Raw genomic sequence first — 14,724 nt, forward strand, 5'->3', positions numbered from 1 at the left:
GAGTTTTTAAAATTAGCACAACTCATTCATATATTCATTCACTAAACAATTAATGAACACCTACCATGTGTCAGACAGTAAAGCCCTCTGAGGAGGAAATGCTATGTAAATAAGAATAATAAATTAACAATGCAAGTGTTAATATTATTTATCTTTCAAGATGCAGCTCAAATTCAGTTTACTACTCCTTTCTCTGTGTTCTGTACCTTACAAATATTTTGTCGATGTTTGAGTACCTATCTACTGAGCTCTTTGAAAAGGTAGAGACCTTGGTTTATTCATTTTTGTATTCCACAGAACCTAACATAAGATTTGGTACAGATCAAACAGGTGGTCAGAAAACGATAGTTGAAATGAAGGAATTAACATAGTGTTGCATCATTTAGTATTCAGTTAAGAAGATAGTACTTGTCCAAAAACTGAATTTATTTCTTCAAAGTATATATTATAATGAAGTTGTCATCGTGTTATCCTAGAACTTGGATTATCATAAATCATAATGAGTCGATACATTGTTTGATTATATTTATTCTGATTATATTTCAAGGTGGTTTATCATCTAACAGGCTATTAAATAGAGCAGTTTCAAACTTTCAAAAGAAATGAAACCCGTCTAGTCTCTCAGTTTTTACTCCCTTAGAAGCTTACACGGAACGTAGATGAAAGCGACTACCTTCCCTCGCATCCCAACCGTTTGTGACCGCATTACCCCATCTTTCCTTTTTCCCACCCTTTCGCCCTCCGGAAGGGGCCGAGCTCTCCCGGTACTTCCCAGTCTTCCTCCGCCCCTTGCGGAAGGAGCCGAAGGCGGAGTGGGGCGCCGAAGCGGCGCGGCCTAACGCTCGGGCCCCTCCGGGAAGAGCCGAACCGCACTCGGAAGAGGAGGGCGCCTTTGCCTTTGGCGCCTCGCCCCCGCGCGGTGCCCTCTGTCGGCGGCTTGGGGCAGCTGTGGCAGTGGTGGCGGCGGGAGGCGGTAGCCGCGTCGACGTCGACCAAGACTGGAGCGACGTTTAAAGAAGGAGCCGAGTCGCCGCGGAGTCCGGCTTCTGGTTGTTGGAGGACTCCCACCCTTCCGCGCGGCCCGACGACGAGAAGCTGCAGCGCCGGGAAGCAGGTGAGGAGCCGGCCGCGACCCGGGAGGGGGCGAGGGATCGCGCCTGCTTCCTCCGTCCCTGGGCCGCGCCTGCCTTCGCTTTCTCCTCACTTGAACCAGGAAGCGGCGGAGACGGAGGCTCCGCTCCTCCGGCCCTTTCTTTGTGTGGGCCCGGGAGCGAAGGAGGGGACGAACCGGGAGGGCCGCGGCGCGGTCCTCTCCGCCGTCAGGGGCCGAGGGTCTGCCGTCGCCCGGGGTAGGCCCGGAGCGTGGGGAGCCCACCGCGGAGAACCGCTCGGCGTTTTCCTCGCCCCTCTGCCTGCCTTTTTTGCGCCTCTTTTCCCCTCCTAGCCCTTTGATTTAGAGCTTTTCGGCCTGGCCCATCCTCCCCTTCCGTCCCCTTCCCAGGGCATAACAATGCAGCCTGCTTGGCCTCATCCCCTCCCAACACCCCACCCTCCGGTTCGCCACCTTCTACTTTCCCCGGCTCGCCTCGCCTTACTACCCCCGCCCTGACTGTGCTGGCTGGACCTCCATCTGTATTTGCGAGAAGCTGCTTTTCCGCGTGAATGGGGGTTAAAAACCTCGGTTGCAGCCGGCTGGGTGCGAATGGGAAGAGGGGGTGGAAGGAGGAAGATGGGGTTCAGCTGCCGCAGGGAGCCGCGTGTCGGTTGTTTCAGTCTCGCGGGTGGTGTTTCTCTTTCCCACCTTCACCTGCCTTCGGTCAAGGATTTGTCTCACAGGAATGAGGAACGGCTTTTCCACAGTCGGGTCGCAAATCTTGGTTGGGGTGGGTTCAGACCGATTTGTGCTGTTCCTGGGTCCACCTTAACAGGGAAGAGGAGGTAACCTAAACAACAAAATGAAACCAAGTCCCGGTGTCACCTGGACACGTACATTTAAATCATTCCCCCATTGGGAACACCCATGTGCAAACGACAAAAATAGTGGGACCGTATTCAGAAAACCTATCTATCCACCGAAAAGGGACTTGTGTCGAAATCCCCATATTTCGGTAGCCCAGGTTGCTGGCTCGCTGTCCAAAGGTCACCCTTTCTGATGAATGCCTTTATGGTAACCTGGAATTCCTTGGTACCGTTAACAAGCAATGCCTTATAACATGATGTTTTAAATCCTTGATTTCTAGACTTTTCTCCTATTTTTTGTTTTTAAGCTATTATTTTGAAAAATTTAGAAGATATTTGAGACGCCCTGTCTTCCACGTGTATATAACTTAAGAACTGTGACAGTGGTACTACTTTGGTAACTCTAAAGAGAAAGAATATTAGCAATAAAAAGTGTTTCTTTACCAAAAGTACTTATCAACTAATTTTCCCCCGCTTATCTATTTTATTTTATTTTATTATTTTTAAACATCTTTATTGGAGTATAATTGCTTTACAATGTTTAGTTTCTGCTGTACAGCAAAGTGAATCAGCTATACATATACATATATCCCCATATCTCCTCCCTTTTGCATCTCCCTCCCACCCTCCCTATCGCACCCCTCTAGGTGGTCACAAAGCACCGAGCTGATCTCCCTGTGCTATGTGGCTGCTTCCCACTAGCTATCTATTTTACATTTGGTAGTGTGTATATGTCCATGCCACTCTCTCACTTCATCCCAGCTTAACCTTCCCTCTCCCCGTGTCCTCAAGTCCATTCTCTACGTCTGTGTCTTTATTCCTGTCCTGCCCCTAGGTTCATCAGAACCATTTTTTTTTAAGATTCCATATATATGTGTTAGCATACAGTATTTGTTTTTCCCGTTCTGACTTACTTCACTCTGTATGACAGACTCTAGGTCCATCCACCTTATTACAAATAGCTCAATTTGTTTCTTTTTATGGCTGAGTAATATTCCATTGTATATATGTGCCACATCTTCTTAATCCATTCATCTGTCGATGGACACTTAGGTTGCTTCCACGTCCTGGCTATTGTAAATAGAGCTGCAGTGAACATTGTGGTACATGACTCTTTTTGAATTATGGTTTTCTCAGGTCAACTAATTTTTAATTATATATACATGTATTTATTTATCTATTTATTTATTTAAATTCCGTGTCATTGTTATTGGATATATCTTCTGCAAAGTGCCAAAAATTGTTTTGGGGGTGGTACACAGCAATACTATTTATTGACAGTCCCCCTCCCCTTTTTTTCTAGAGTGATGTCTGCTCTGTTCCAGTAAGTTTATATCTTAATTTTCACTAGTTCATTTGGTGTGAAGAAAGTTCTCATATCAATGCTTATAATTCTTTACCAACAAAATTCAATGTTTTGTGTTTTCATGCAAATGAGCTTTAAGAAATGGTAAACTTTTCTTTTCCTTTGTTTTATTTTTTCACAACAGCATCTGTTGACTTCATTTGGCACTCTGTTTAACATTCCACCTCTGGAGATTGTAAGGGTAGGCAGGTGAGGGGAAGTGGGAAGTGGCAAGGGGAAGAAGAAAGAGGAGAGGGTAAGAAAGGTGTTTCATAGTTTATCCAGATGAGGCATCCCAATCAAAGTAAGAATAGAAAAATAATAGAGGTAATAATTGCCAGTGTTTATAAATACTGATTTAGTCACTGGCTGCAGGGAATAGCTGTTGAATATGTTCTTAAAGATAAGTTAAAATTTAGGAAGACTACATATTTTGGACTCAGTGTTGCACACACCAAGCTTTTCTGACATTCAAAACATTCATTTACAGGTGAAATAACTTTTATGTGTTCATGATGAAGATTTTTCTTAAAGTTTTAAGACAGTTAAAAATTAACTCTTAACTCTTCTTGAGAAAATCCAAAATTGGAACTAAGAAAATTAATTTTAGTCTTTAAAACTAGCTTAGTGGTGATGCATGAATCCAAGATTCAAAGGAAGAGATTAATGTTCAAATCTGTAGGTCAATTTAAAACTGGCTTGTCTCTTCTCAGGGGAAAGTCATGAGATTTGACATGTGGTCCAAAAACCAGCCTGTAAGAATAATTTATATAAAAACCAAAAAGTTATATCAAACTTTGGGTAAAACTCCAATAAACTAGTTAATGATGCTGTAGCTGAAATTCTGAATGATGAAGTGCTTTTGTCCTTCTTTCCTAATCTCCCATCCTCCCCCTCCCTTTCTCTTACAGGCATGGAGAGTAGAAAACTGATTTCTGCTACAGACATTCAATACTCTGGCAGTCTGCTGAACTCCTTGAATGAGCAACGCGGCCATGGACTCTTCTGTGATGTTACCGTTATTGTGGAAGACCGAAAATTCCGAGCCCACAGGAACATCCTTTCAGCTTCTAGTACTTACTTCCATCAGCTGTTCTCAGTTGCTGGGCAGGTTGTTGAACTGAGCTTTATAAGAGCAGAGATCTTTGCAGAAATTCTCAATTATATCTATAGTTCTAAAATTGTTCGTGTTAGATCAGATTTACTTGATGAGTTAATTAAATCAGGGCAGTTATTAGGAGTTAAATTTATAGCAGAGCTTGGTGTCCCATTGTCACAGGTTAAAAGCATCTCAGGTACAGCTCAGGATGGTAATGCAGAAACCTTACCTCCTGGTTCTAGTGACAAGAACCTTGAAATACAAAAATCAAAAGATGAAGCCCAAGAAAATGGGGCCACTATAATGCCAATTATAACAGAGTCTTTTTCCTTATCTGCTGAAGATTATGAGATGAAAAAGATCATTGTTACCGATTCAGATGATGACGACGATGACGTCATTTTCTGCTCTGAGATTCTGCCTGCAAAGGAGACTTTGCCAAGTACCAATACAGTGGCAGAGGTCCAGCCTAACCCAGGCTCTGTTGCTATTTCAGATGTTGCACCTTGTGCGAGCAATAGCTCTCCCCCTTTAACAAATATCACACCTACTCAGAAACTTCCTACTTCTGTGAATCAGGCAACTCTGAACCAAACACAAGGAAGTGAAAAATTATTGGTATCCTCGGCCCCAACACATCTGACTCCCAACATCATTTTATTAAATCAGACATCACTTACTACACCACCAAATGTCAGTTCTTCACTTCCAAATCATATGTCTCCTTCAATCAATGTACTTGTGCAGAATCAGCAGCCACCAAACAATGCTGTTTTAACAGGAAACAAGGCCAATGAAGAGGAGGAGGAGGAAATTATAGATGATGATGATGACACTATTAGCTCCAGTCCAGACTCGGCGGTCAGTAATACATCTTTGGTCCCACAGGCTGAGATCCCCCCAAATACTGCTTTTGATGGATCGTTGATACAGAAGATGCAGATTCCTACACTTCTGCAAGAGCCACTTTCTAATTCTTTAAAAATTTCAGATATAATTACTAGAAACACTAATGATCCAGGTTTAGGATCAAAACATCTAATGGAGGGTCAGAAGATTATTACTTTAGATACAGCTACTGAAATTGAAGGCTTGTCGACGGGTTGCAAGGTTTATGCAAATATTGGTGAAGATACTTACGATATAGTGATCCCTGTCAAAGATGACCCTGACGAAGGGGAGGCCAGACTTGAGAATGAGATACCAAAAACATCTAGCAGTGAGACGGCAAATAAACGTATGAAGGTAAAACATGATGATCACTATGAGTTAATAGTAGATGGAAGGGTCTATTATATCTGTATTGTATGCAAAAGGTCATATGTCTGTCTGACAAGCTTGCGGAGACATTTTAACATTCATTCTTGGGAGAAGAAGTATCCTTGCCGTTACTGTGAGAAGGTATTTCCTCTTGCAGAATATCGCACAAAGCATGAAATTCATCACACAGGGGAGAGAAGGTATCAGTGTTTGGCCTGTGGCAAGTCTTTCATCAACTATCAGTTTATGTCTTCACACATAAAGTCAGTTCATAGTCAAGATCCTTCTGGAGACTCAAAGCTTTATCGTTTACATCCATGCAGGTCTTTACAGATCAGACAATATGCATACCTTTCTGATAAGTCAGGCACCATGCCTGTCATGAAGGATGATGGTATTGGGTATAAGGTTGATGCTGGGAAAGAACCTCCAGTAGGGACCACATCTACTCCTCAGAACAAGCCAATGACCTGGGAAGATATTTTTATTCAGCAGGAAAATGATTCAATTTTTAAACAGAATGTAACAGATGGCAGTACTGAGTTTGAATTTATAATACCAGAATCTTATTGAACTCCTTTGAAATATCAGAAAGTTTTGGTTTGGATTAAGGGTCAGGGCTTTCAGAAGACCTGTAAAACAAAGGTGAAAACAAGTTGATTTGATCTGCCATGTCATCTGAAGGTAGTCTAGTTGGATTATTTGTTGATAATTTTTTAGAAGCAAATTATTCTGAAAGTTTGAATAGAGATTGAGACGTTTTTCCCCCCAAGTATCCATTTTTATAGTTAGCTTTCAGCACATTTAAAAGAGGCAAAAAGAAAAAAAAAGCTTGGAGAGATAGTTTCCTGAATAGAATTTGAAGCAGTCTGAATGTTCTTTGAAAATAACTGGAGTTATTAGCATACCCTAGTATATCTTGCAACTTTCCCCTTCCGTGTTAGCACTTTACTGATGAATTCTCAATTTTCTTATTATTGAGACTATAAATGTGTCGTGTCTTATATATGGCATAAAAAGTAAACAAGAACTTCTAAAGTTGTCCTGGAAATTTTCAGAATAAATCTCTGCTTGGTTGTGTATTCTGCTAACCCAAATGGATAGCAACCTCCTGCCCCTCATGAAAATGGCCGTGCAGACAAATCTCTCATTTGAACAATGAAGTAGTTTTAGCTAATTAGAATTAAACCTTGCTTTTATTGCCATAGTCTGGAAAAGACCTGTGGCTGGACTACTGTATATATACCTTTGCAGTGTGGTTTCCATGGGCAAAAATACTAAAGGAAAACAAATCTCTGTAGTGCAGACAGGAAGAGGTGAAATGTTCTGTCGCATTTGTTTTGAATTCTGCACTCTTATATGATAGCGACAGAGAATGGAAGTAAATGGAGATTTCCTTTTTGCTTGTTATGGTTAAAAATATTCCCATGACATTTTTCAAATTTTGAATCTGAAAGCCACCAAATTAATCTTTATGTATAAATCTTTATAAATGACAAATTTCACAAATGAGACGCCTATATATTTTGGGCGGGAGGCTACTGGCATATATTTTTAAATGTTCATATTACTTAGAATCTCTAATAGGAAGTTTTTATTTGACATAGTTGAGTCAGTGATCTAGTATTTTCCTTTCAGCAAGACCTTTTAGGTTTTTACTCCTTCTAAAATAAGTTCCATTCCATCTGCAAATTGCTGCAGTATTATAGCATTCAGAAGCTATACGTGGAAGTTAAATAGGCTTGTTGATTCCCATTTATCTTGAGAACAATAAATACCACCTTTCTCCCTTTTAAAATGACACATATTTAAACACTTAGAAAATAAAGTAAAAACTTATTGAAGTGCTAGTACTAAAAGGGAAGCAGGTTGGAACAAATATATAGCCTAGCATTTATAACAGGATTGACTTGTCGAACTTCTGTAAATGAATTTTTGCAAAGGAAAAGAATTAATAGATATTGAAAAAGGTTGTTGTGCATAGTTATTAGTCATTTGTAACCTTGCTTAAGTATTTCTTAATTCAACATAGATATTTTCTTTCTCCTTAACCACGTATTTTTGAAAATAGTCTATTTCTTGACTTTGAACTTAAAGCTTTAATCATAATTTCTCATGTATACGTCATTCTTCTTACAGTAATCTAGACTTGAAGATAATGGTTTCAGTGTTTCTTAAGATGGTAGCTGAGGGTATCAGGCATCAGTATTTGCAGTAATATGAGAAGAAAGAAAAATAATATACTCCTTTGCTTTACCAAGGATTAGAATGATGTGCATCTTTCTGTTTTCTGTTCTGTGAGTTGAGACCTTAAGACCATTTTATAAACTAATCCTGGGAAATTTTTAAATTACCTTACAACTTAAGAGTCTGATCTCTGGAATTGCAATATATGTTTCCTTTCTTTGTAGGTACTGATAACATTACTCTTTGACTATAGGGTACACTCTGAAATCTTTTCAGTGGAAATTTGTTTGTTTCATTAACGCTGTTTTACCAGTTAGACATAATTCTTCTACAAGTGTGAATGATACTGATATCAGCAGAGCTTCCAGTCCTTTCAGACTAAACTGCTAGGTAAATTAGTTTGTCATAATAAAACTTGGTGGTTTCTACAAGGCCATTATGACAAACCAGGAGTTAATTCTATAATGGAAAACTATCCATTCTTAATTATCTGGATATAATTATTTGCTGCTGCTGTGCTCTATGTAAATTCTGAGGGTGAAATTTCAACTTTGCCTACTGAAGCTATCTTCTAGAGTTTTTTGGGAGGAGGAAAACTGGAAAAATCACTTTAAATTATATTTTTGCCAGAAGACTTTTACTTGCATGTATGTCAGGGTCTTCTGTTTTTCTACAAGTCTCTATATACAAAGTTCAGAATTCATGCAGAATACTCCTTTGGGATTAAAACCATTCACCCCCAGTATTTATGGGGTTGGAAATCTGTGGCAAGAGGCTGTTCAAAGCTTGTCATGGGGTGTTCCTATTTTATACTTAGTTTTCTGGCAATTGAACTTCCCTTTTTTTCCTTTCAAGTTGGCTTCAGATTTGCTCCTATGCTAAATTACCTATAAATATTCTGGATAGGAACTTTGAAATAGCAATTTGTTAAAAGAGATGACAAAATCAAAGTGCTCAAACTAAGCAAAGATTTTTTTTTTGTTTTTTTTTGCGGTACGCGGGCCTCTCACTGTTGTGGCCTCTCCCGTTGCGGAGCAACAGGCTCCGGACGCGCAGGCTTAGCGGCCATGGCTCACGGGCCCAGCCGCTCCGCGGCATGTGGGATCTTCCCGGACCAGGGCACGAACCCGTGTCCCCTGCATCGGCAGGCGGACTCTCAACCACTGCGCCACCAGGGAAGCCCCTAAGCAAAGATTTTTTAAATGTTGTAGCAATCTTGCAAGATTCACTTTAGAATAAATCTTAAATGATTATCATTTTGGTGGTAATGATCCCACACACACAACCGCTATGAGGAATTGATGCTGGGTTTTTCCCGTTGTACCAAAAAGATAAAACAGATGGTAAAAATGATGAAGGTATTTTGTATTGTCAAGGCGTGCATATTCTAAAGAATTAAATACTAATTCAGCAGCACTGGCTTTCTCATCTCTGTCAATCATATGAAACCTTGTTCATTTCCATCCGATACTGTAATGTTCATACTTGTTCACTCTTCTCTGTCATGACTTTAAGTTCTACTTTTCATTAACCGTTACCTGATATTAGTTCGTAGAGCTTCTTATGGCAAAAATAAAATGTTTTAATTCTGATTTTTAGTGCATTTTTTACAAGATGTTCTTTCAGAAATTATATAGCTTATGTTCTGTTGTTTTTCAGTTTTTGTAGCAGGAGACTGGAACTGTATTTCTGATGACAGCATGACAGAATTTCCCATTAGGTTTTATATGTTGGTTAATCACATGCCCATTGTATCTTGAACCATAATAGTCAAAAGTGAGTCAGCTGCTGTCAGTTGCTTTAGAGTGTTTGTGATACTTCTGTTGGTTCCATGAAGACACATGTAAGTTGATAAGGAGGAGGATAGTTTTATTAATTTGAAACATCACAAAAGCAGTCTGGGTTTCCAACATGGCAGTGATACAGATTTTAAGCAACATCCAGTTATACAGGTTCTGGATTAATATTTTAATGTTTCATGCCCAGTTCAATACTTTAAAGCAGAATTAGGAATAAAGCAGTAAATATTACAAAATGCAGTCAAGGTACATTTTGGAAATATACAAATTCCTTCATTACAGCAAATGTTTTTGCAAAAGAGTAAAGCAGCAAATATTAACTTTTCTAAGGTAACATGCACTTTTTATAGTGCAATGTGATTAAAAAAAAGAAGCTGCTCAAATAAGTGTTACAAAATCTATACTGTTTCAAGTTACTTTGTAAAGTAAGAAAAATACATAGAAATGAGTCATAGAATCTTAACACTTTAAGAAACGTGATAAATGTAGGATATACTATGTAATGGTGCCTTTAAAAAAATTAAATACCCATACACGTTCACTAAAGCAAAATGTAAAGTGTAAACAGCAAGAAATTTCACTGAGTATTACAAGTTGATATTTGTATAGTAAGTCAATTGGTTATTAGTCCCTTTTTGAAATCCAATAGAATTTTAATATGCTCAGAACTGTAGAAAATAATAGTAACTTTATATAACGCAAAAGGATTATAGTTGTTCAGATTTGAAATCCAGATGAGACATCAGTCGTGATGCCGAAAGTTAAACTGAATGTTTTGCAAACATTTACTGTGAACAATGAGCACACTGGTTGTACCTTGGTAACTCTTGATGGCTGGGTGTCTACAAGGTAGATGGGAGCACCAGCATTTGCCTGCTACCTCTAATCCATGAAGTTGGGAGGTAGCGAAATTGGCTGGAAATTTTTCCTGTATGTGTTCTGTGTTTGCAGAACTGTCTAATTAGGTACCCTCCTGTAGCCCTGTATTTTTATGTTGTACAAGTGTAGGATTATCAATCTTCCTTTAAATCAATCGATTCTCAGGTTAACGTAAGATCACAATGAAAGTGTTCATTCTGAAATGAAGGCATGGTGCCGAAGTGTTAAATTCATCAGATTGAGGTTTAAAGCTATGTATAATTAAAAGAACTGTACAAACACCTACCACAATGTGCCAGATGGATTTTAAATCTACGATAACACTTAAGAATTTGTCAAGTTGGCTACATTTGAGGTATTGCAGACAAAGCGGCATTGTAACACTTTCATAACCTTGAACGCTGTCATGATTGGTCTCAACAGAAAAAAGGACCAATAGAGCAGTGGCATTAAAATACAGATGATTCTTTTGGGGTGGGGTGCAGGATACGTGCGGTTTGCTGGGATTGAAGCACAATATTTGAAGATAAACAGTCCCAAAGATTAGTAACAATCATAACACGACCCAAGAACCTAATCTAGCATTTTTGAACTCAATTTTAACCGTAAGATTTGTATCTCCTGCAGCAAATGCAACATGTAGTAGAACCGCTGTCTCCTAAGTTACCCGATGTATAACTGAGATCCACTTAAAACATCTCACATGTTCTGTGTATTTCAGTGCTTCTTGAACAATCAATCCTGTTCCCCACTACTCAAAGGACTATTGCACTTTTCCCTTTGGGAGGTACCAATCACAAAAGCTGAGCTGAATGATCACAATAGCCATTTTTACAATACAGAGAAGAAAGGAGTAAGAGACATGGGCAGCTTTTTTCAGCATCCAGACACAAGCAAACAAAATCTTAGAACTCTGCATTGGAACTACCGTGTAGCCCCATCATCTGGGAAATTTTCCTTAGGGACTGAGTTTAGTGGTAGGGAAAGACAGGGCCTATAAGCCAGGCGCTTCAACCAAGGTGCTAGGGTGGCGATCTGCCAACGGCCGGAGGACAACACTCCATTTACACAAAGTGAAGCAGATGGCAACCACACTTCTGCTGCACACAGAGGCGGGGCCATAGGGTAATGCAGGTCCAAACAAGACAAGCTGCTTGCTGGGATGGCTCTCCAGCCTTGCGCTGCCCTTCTTGGAAGTGCTGGGCTCAGTCTAGCCACCCCTGCTCTGCACTGATAACAAATAAGCTTCTTCCCTATCTTTCCTTAGCCTGGCAGGCCATTGCAAAACTTTATGCATAAGAATCACACTTTAAAGTTTGTACCCTACACACTTCCACTAAAGCAGAAATATAAAAGCCACAATAATCTCAATAGCCAGCAGACATTCCTCTTCAAGGGCTGTAAGGGGGTGGCTTTTCAAAAGGCGGATAGTAGGGTGGAGAGTATCGGGGTGGAGCACTCGAGGACCACATGTAGCTGGGCGAAGGAGAGGCAGACTGGGGCTCATCAGAAAGTCCAGAGGGTGGGGAGGATGGAAAGACACTGGAATGCTGTGTAATCAAAATAGAACAACATCAGTTTAGGCAGTGAGGTTGCGTTTCTCCAATGTCAGTCATTATTTTAAAATGAATATGGACCCAGTGTGTTTCTGTCTGGAACAACCAAGAGTTCCTAAACCTCGCAGGGTTAATGAGGGGCATGAAACTGAGCTGGTCCCACCTTCTCTCAGTCACTCAGGCTGCAGAGCTCACGCAGAGAGGCCTTGGAATCCTCCCCCACCCCTCCCTTTGGACCCCTCATTCAGTCAGTTACCGAACCCTGTTGCTCCTACTTCTGTGTCGTCTCTGGAATCCATCACTCCCTTTACCACGTTTATAACTCAAGCCTCCAACAACTACCCCCTGAGCCATGGCAACAGCATCCCAACTAGTCTTCAAAAAGGTAGTTTGGGCCTTAAGAATATTTGAGGTTAAGCCATTAATACCTGGGAAAGTCTTTGCTACAAAAATATATCATCACAGAGCCCATTTCACAGACCAAAACAAAACAAAACCAAAAAACTAAGGTCAGAGAGGTTAAATGGCTTTCTTGGATCTGGGGTCTTCTAACTTGAAGTCCAACAATTTCTATTTATTTCATCTTAACTGTGGCCCACCACCCCAAAGTGCAGGGTATGTTGGAGGGCAAAGAGGAACAAAGGCGTGGAGGTAAGAATCACAAAGATAAGAGTGAGGAGTGATCTACCAGGTTGCAGGGACACTGAGGACTCTTACTTTGTGCTGTCTAACTTTTGTAGTCTTTGGGAAGGGAGCAAGATATGGGTTAAAAAAAAATACCCAGTGAACTGGCGTGTTAGGAGTCATCTGCCACTTCTCTTTCCCTGGCCCATGTATACACCCTTGACCCTAATGATTTTCCTGCTCAAGGAGAGTTGGCCTGTTTTGTTCACTGCTCTCTCCCCCAGAACTCAGAACAGTGCTTGGCAAGTAGGAGGTACTCTAACTTCAGGAGCATAGAAGATGAACTTGGTATGATTTTCAAAAAAATAAAATCTTATTTTCAAAGACTACGGTCACATCTTGTGGGTACTGTTGCCTTGCTCCAGTGGTGGAGCATGGCTGAGGCCTGAAGGCTGGAGGGGTCTATAGGGATGGCAAGAGGCAGGAGGCCAGTTTTAGGCTCTCAGGAAGAGCAAACGTAAGCCAACGGACGGGGCTGCAGAACTGCAATTTTCTGTTGTGCCTTAGCTCTAGGAGGAACTGCTATATTAAAAAAAAAAAAAAGACCCACTTAAATCAAAAAATTTCTCAAGAGTTCAAGTGCTGTCTGGGGAGGTCAATGCCTTTTCTTTGTTCAGCTGGCCGGAGTCTAAGTAGATCACGTCATTTTCAGGCCTAGAGCAATCTAGAGTCAGCCTTGCCATGAGGTATCTGGAGCCTGAGACCAGTTGGCTGATTCTCCTTATCACCAGTCCTGACCTCTGCACTCCTTAGAAAGCGTTGTCCTGCTTTCTAGGTCTTGCTTGAGACACTGAAATCTCCATCTCCCACCACATAATGTCAGGACTGAGAAGAGGCCGTAGCGGCCAACATCCCCTCCTTCCCCATCACATCCATCCTTTTGATCTGAGAGAAGGAATGACAGGGTCATAGAAAGCCTTTAAAGACAAAAGAACTTGAGGCAGTGGACTCGAGACAAGCCAGATTCCTTCCAAAAATCTCAAAATTTCTCCTCCCTCCAGGAGGAGATATGCTTTCTAAGACACTGGAATCGTGATTTCCTAGTTTTCCACTCCGCACTGCACAACTCTCTCCTCTCTCTCCCTCCTCTTCTGTTGCTTTCCTCAACTAAGAACGCTGTCCTCTTAAACCAGAGAGGAGAGCAAAAACCCACCAGGGACAAGATCTCTGTGGCCGGGGATGTGCCACTCTGCCCTTCTAAATCCCGTTCCAGGATAGTGAGAGCCAGGAGGCCAGTTCTCTGTGGCCCAGCCACAGAAGGGAGGGGCAAGTTTCTGAAGGTGGAGCTAAAGGCCATTCCGTCCTGAGAGGCAGTAAAAGGCTGCCGTGGGTAGCAGCTGCCGTGGGTGGCAGTTGTACACTTTGATAATAAGAGGGGGTGGTACAACGGCCTTGGGTTTTCACTTCTCAGTTTCATGTTTGGGAAAGTATTAAGGGGGAAGGGGGTGGGATGCTTCTCACTTCCCTTTGAGGATGCTGGGAGTCTTAGGGATAAACTCAAAGGGCTCCTGGCAGAGCTAGGGAGCTAACTGGCTGCAGTCCACACACACCCTTGGGATTTGTTGCGGGCGGGGGGGCGGGGGGCGGGTCGCCCACCGTACCAGTGCATAGTTTCCTAGCAACAGGCAGGCACCTTGGGAAAGATCTGGCTTTGTTGCAGCTGGAGAGCTGGCCCGGCGCATGGTTCCTGCCTAAGAGTCGACTTGACTAGGGACAGGCAGCTCAGAAGAACAGAGCTTTGAATCCTTTCGCACCACAAAGCATGAAAAGCATGAAAAGCATCTAAATAGCCTACTGCTGGGCCTGGTCAGCTAGAGCTTCCCGAGCTGCGGCTTAGAGGCTGGGGTGGCCTAGGGCGGTGGAGCTACAGAGGAGGGAGCGGGCTCTCTCTCCCGCCTTAGCCTGCCCCTCCCTGCCCCATGCAGACCCACACTCCGCAAGACCCTTGTGTGTTTC

The 14,724-nt window shown here is 41.7% G+C and overlaps 2 protein-coding genes across 4 annotated transcripts in view; one reads left to right on the plus strand and one right to left on the minus strand.

The window, feature by feature from the left end:
* Positions 1–847: 847 nt before the first annotated feature.
* ZBTB33 (zinc finger and BTB domain containing 33) lies at positions 848–9,436 on the plus strand. The gene is made up of 2 exons (XM_029241499.1): positions 848–1,114; positions 4,216–9,436. Exon 2 carries the CDS (start codon positions 4,218–4,220, stop codon positions 6,234–6,236), a length of 2,019 nt encoding a protein of 672 aa, XP_029097332.1. The 5' UTR covers positions 848–1,114; positions 4,216–4,217; the 3' UTR covers positions 6,237–9,436.
* A 158-nt stretch (positions 9,437–9,594) lies between these two features.
* The window catches only part of TMEM255A (transmembrane protein 255A), a 47,668-nt gene continuing 42,538 nt past the window's right edge, over positions 9,595–14,724 (minus strand). For 2 of the 3 annotated variants that reach the window (XM_029240678.1, XM_029240677.1), the window contains one exon: positions 9,595–12,078. In XM_029240678.1, coding sequence (XP_029096511.1) covers positions 11,920–12,078 — 159 coding nt within the window. In that variant the 3' untranslated portion in view covers positions 9,595–11,919. The remainder of the gene's footprint in view (positions 12,079–14,724) is intronic. The other variant, XM_029240676.1, reaches the window with a different exon arrangement.

This window comes from Monodon monoceros, unplaced genomic scaffold (assembly GCF_005190385.1).
Source record: "Monodon monoceros isolate NGI ecotype Baffin Bay Population unplaced genomic scaffold, NGI_Narwhal_1 Super_Scaffold_22, whole genome shotgun sequence".
NCBI lineage: Eukaryota > Metazoa > Chordata > Mammalia > Artiodactyla > Monodontidae > Monodon > Monodon monoceros.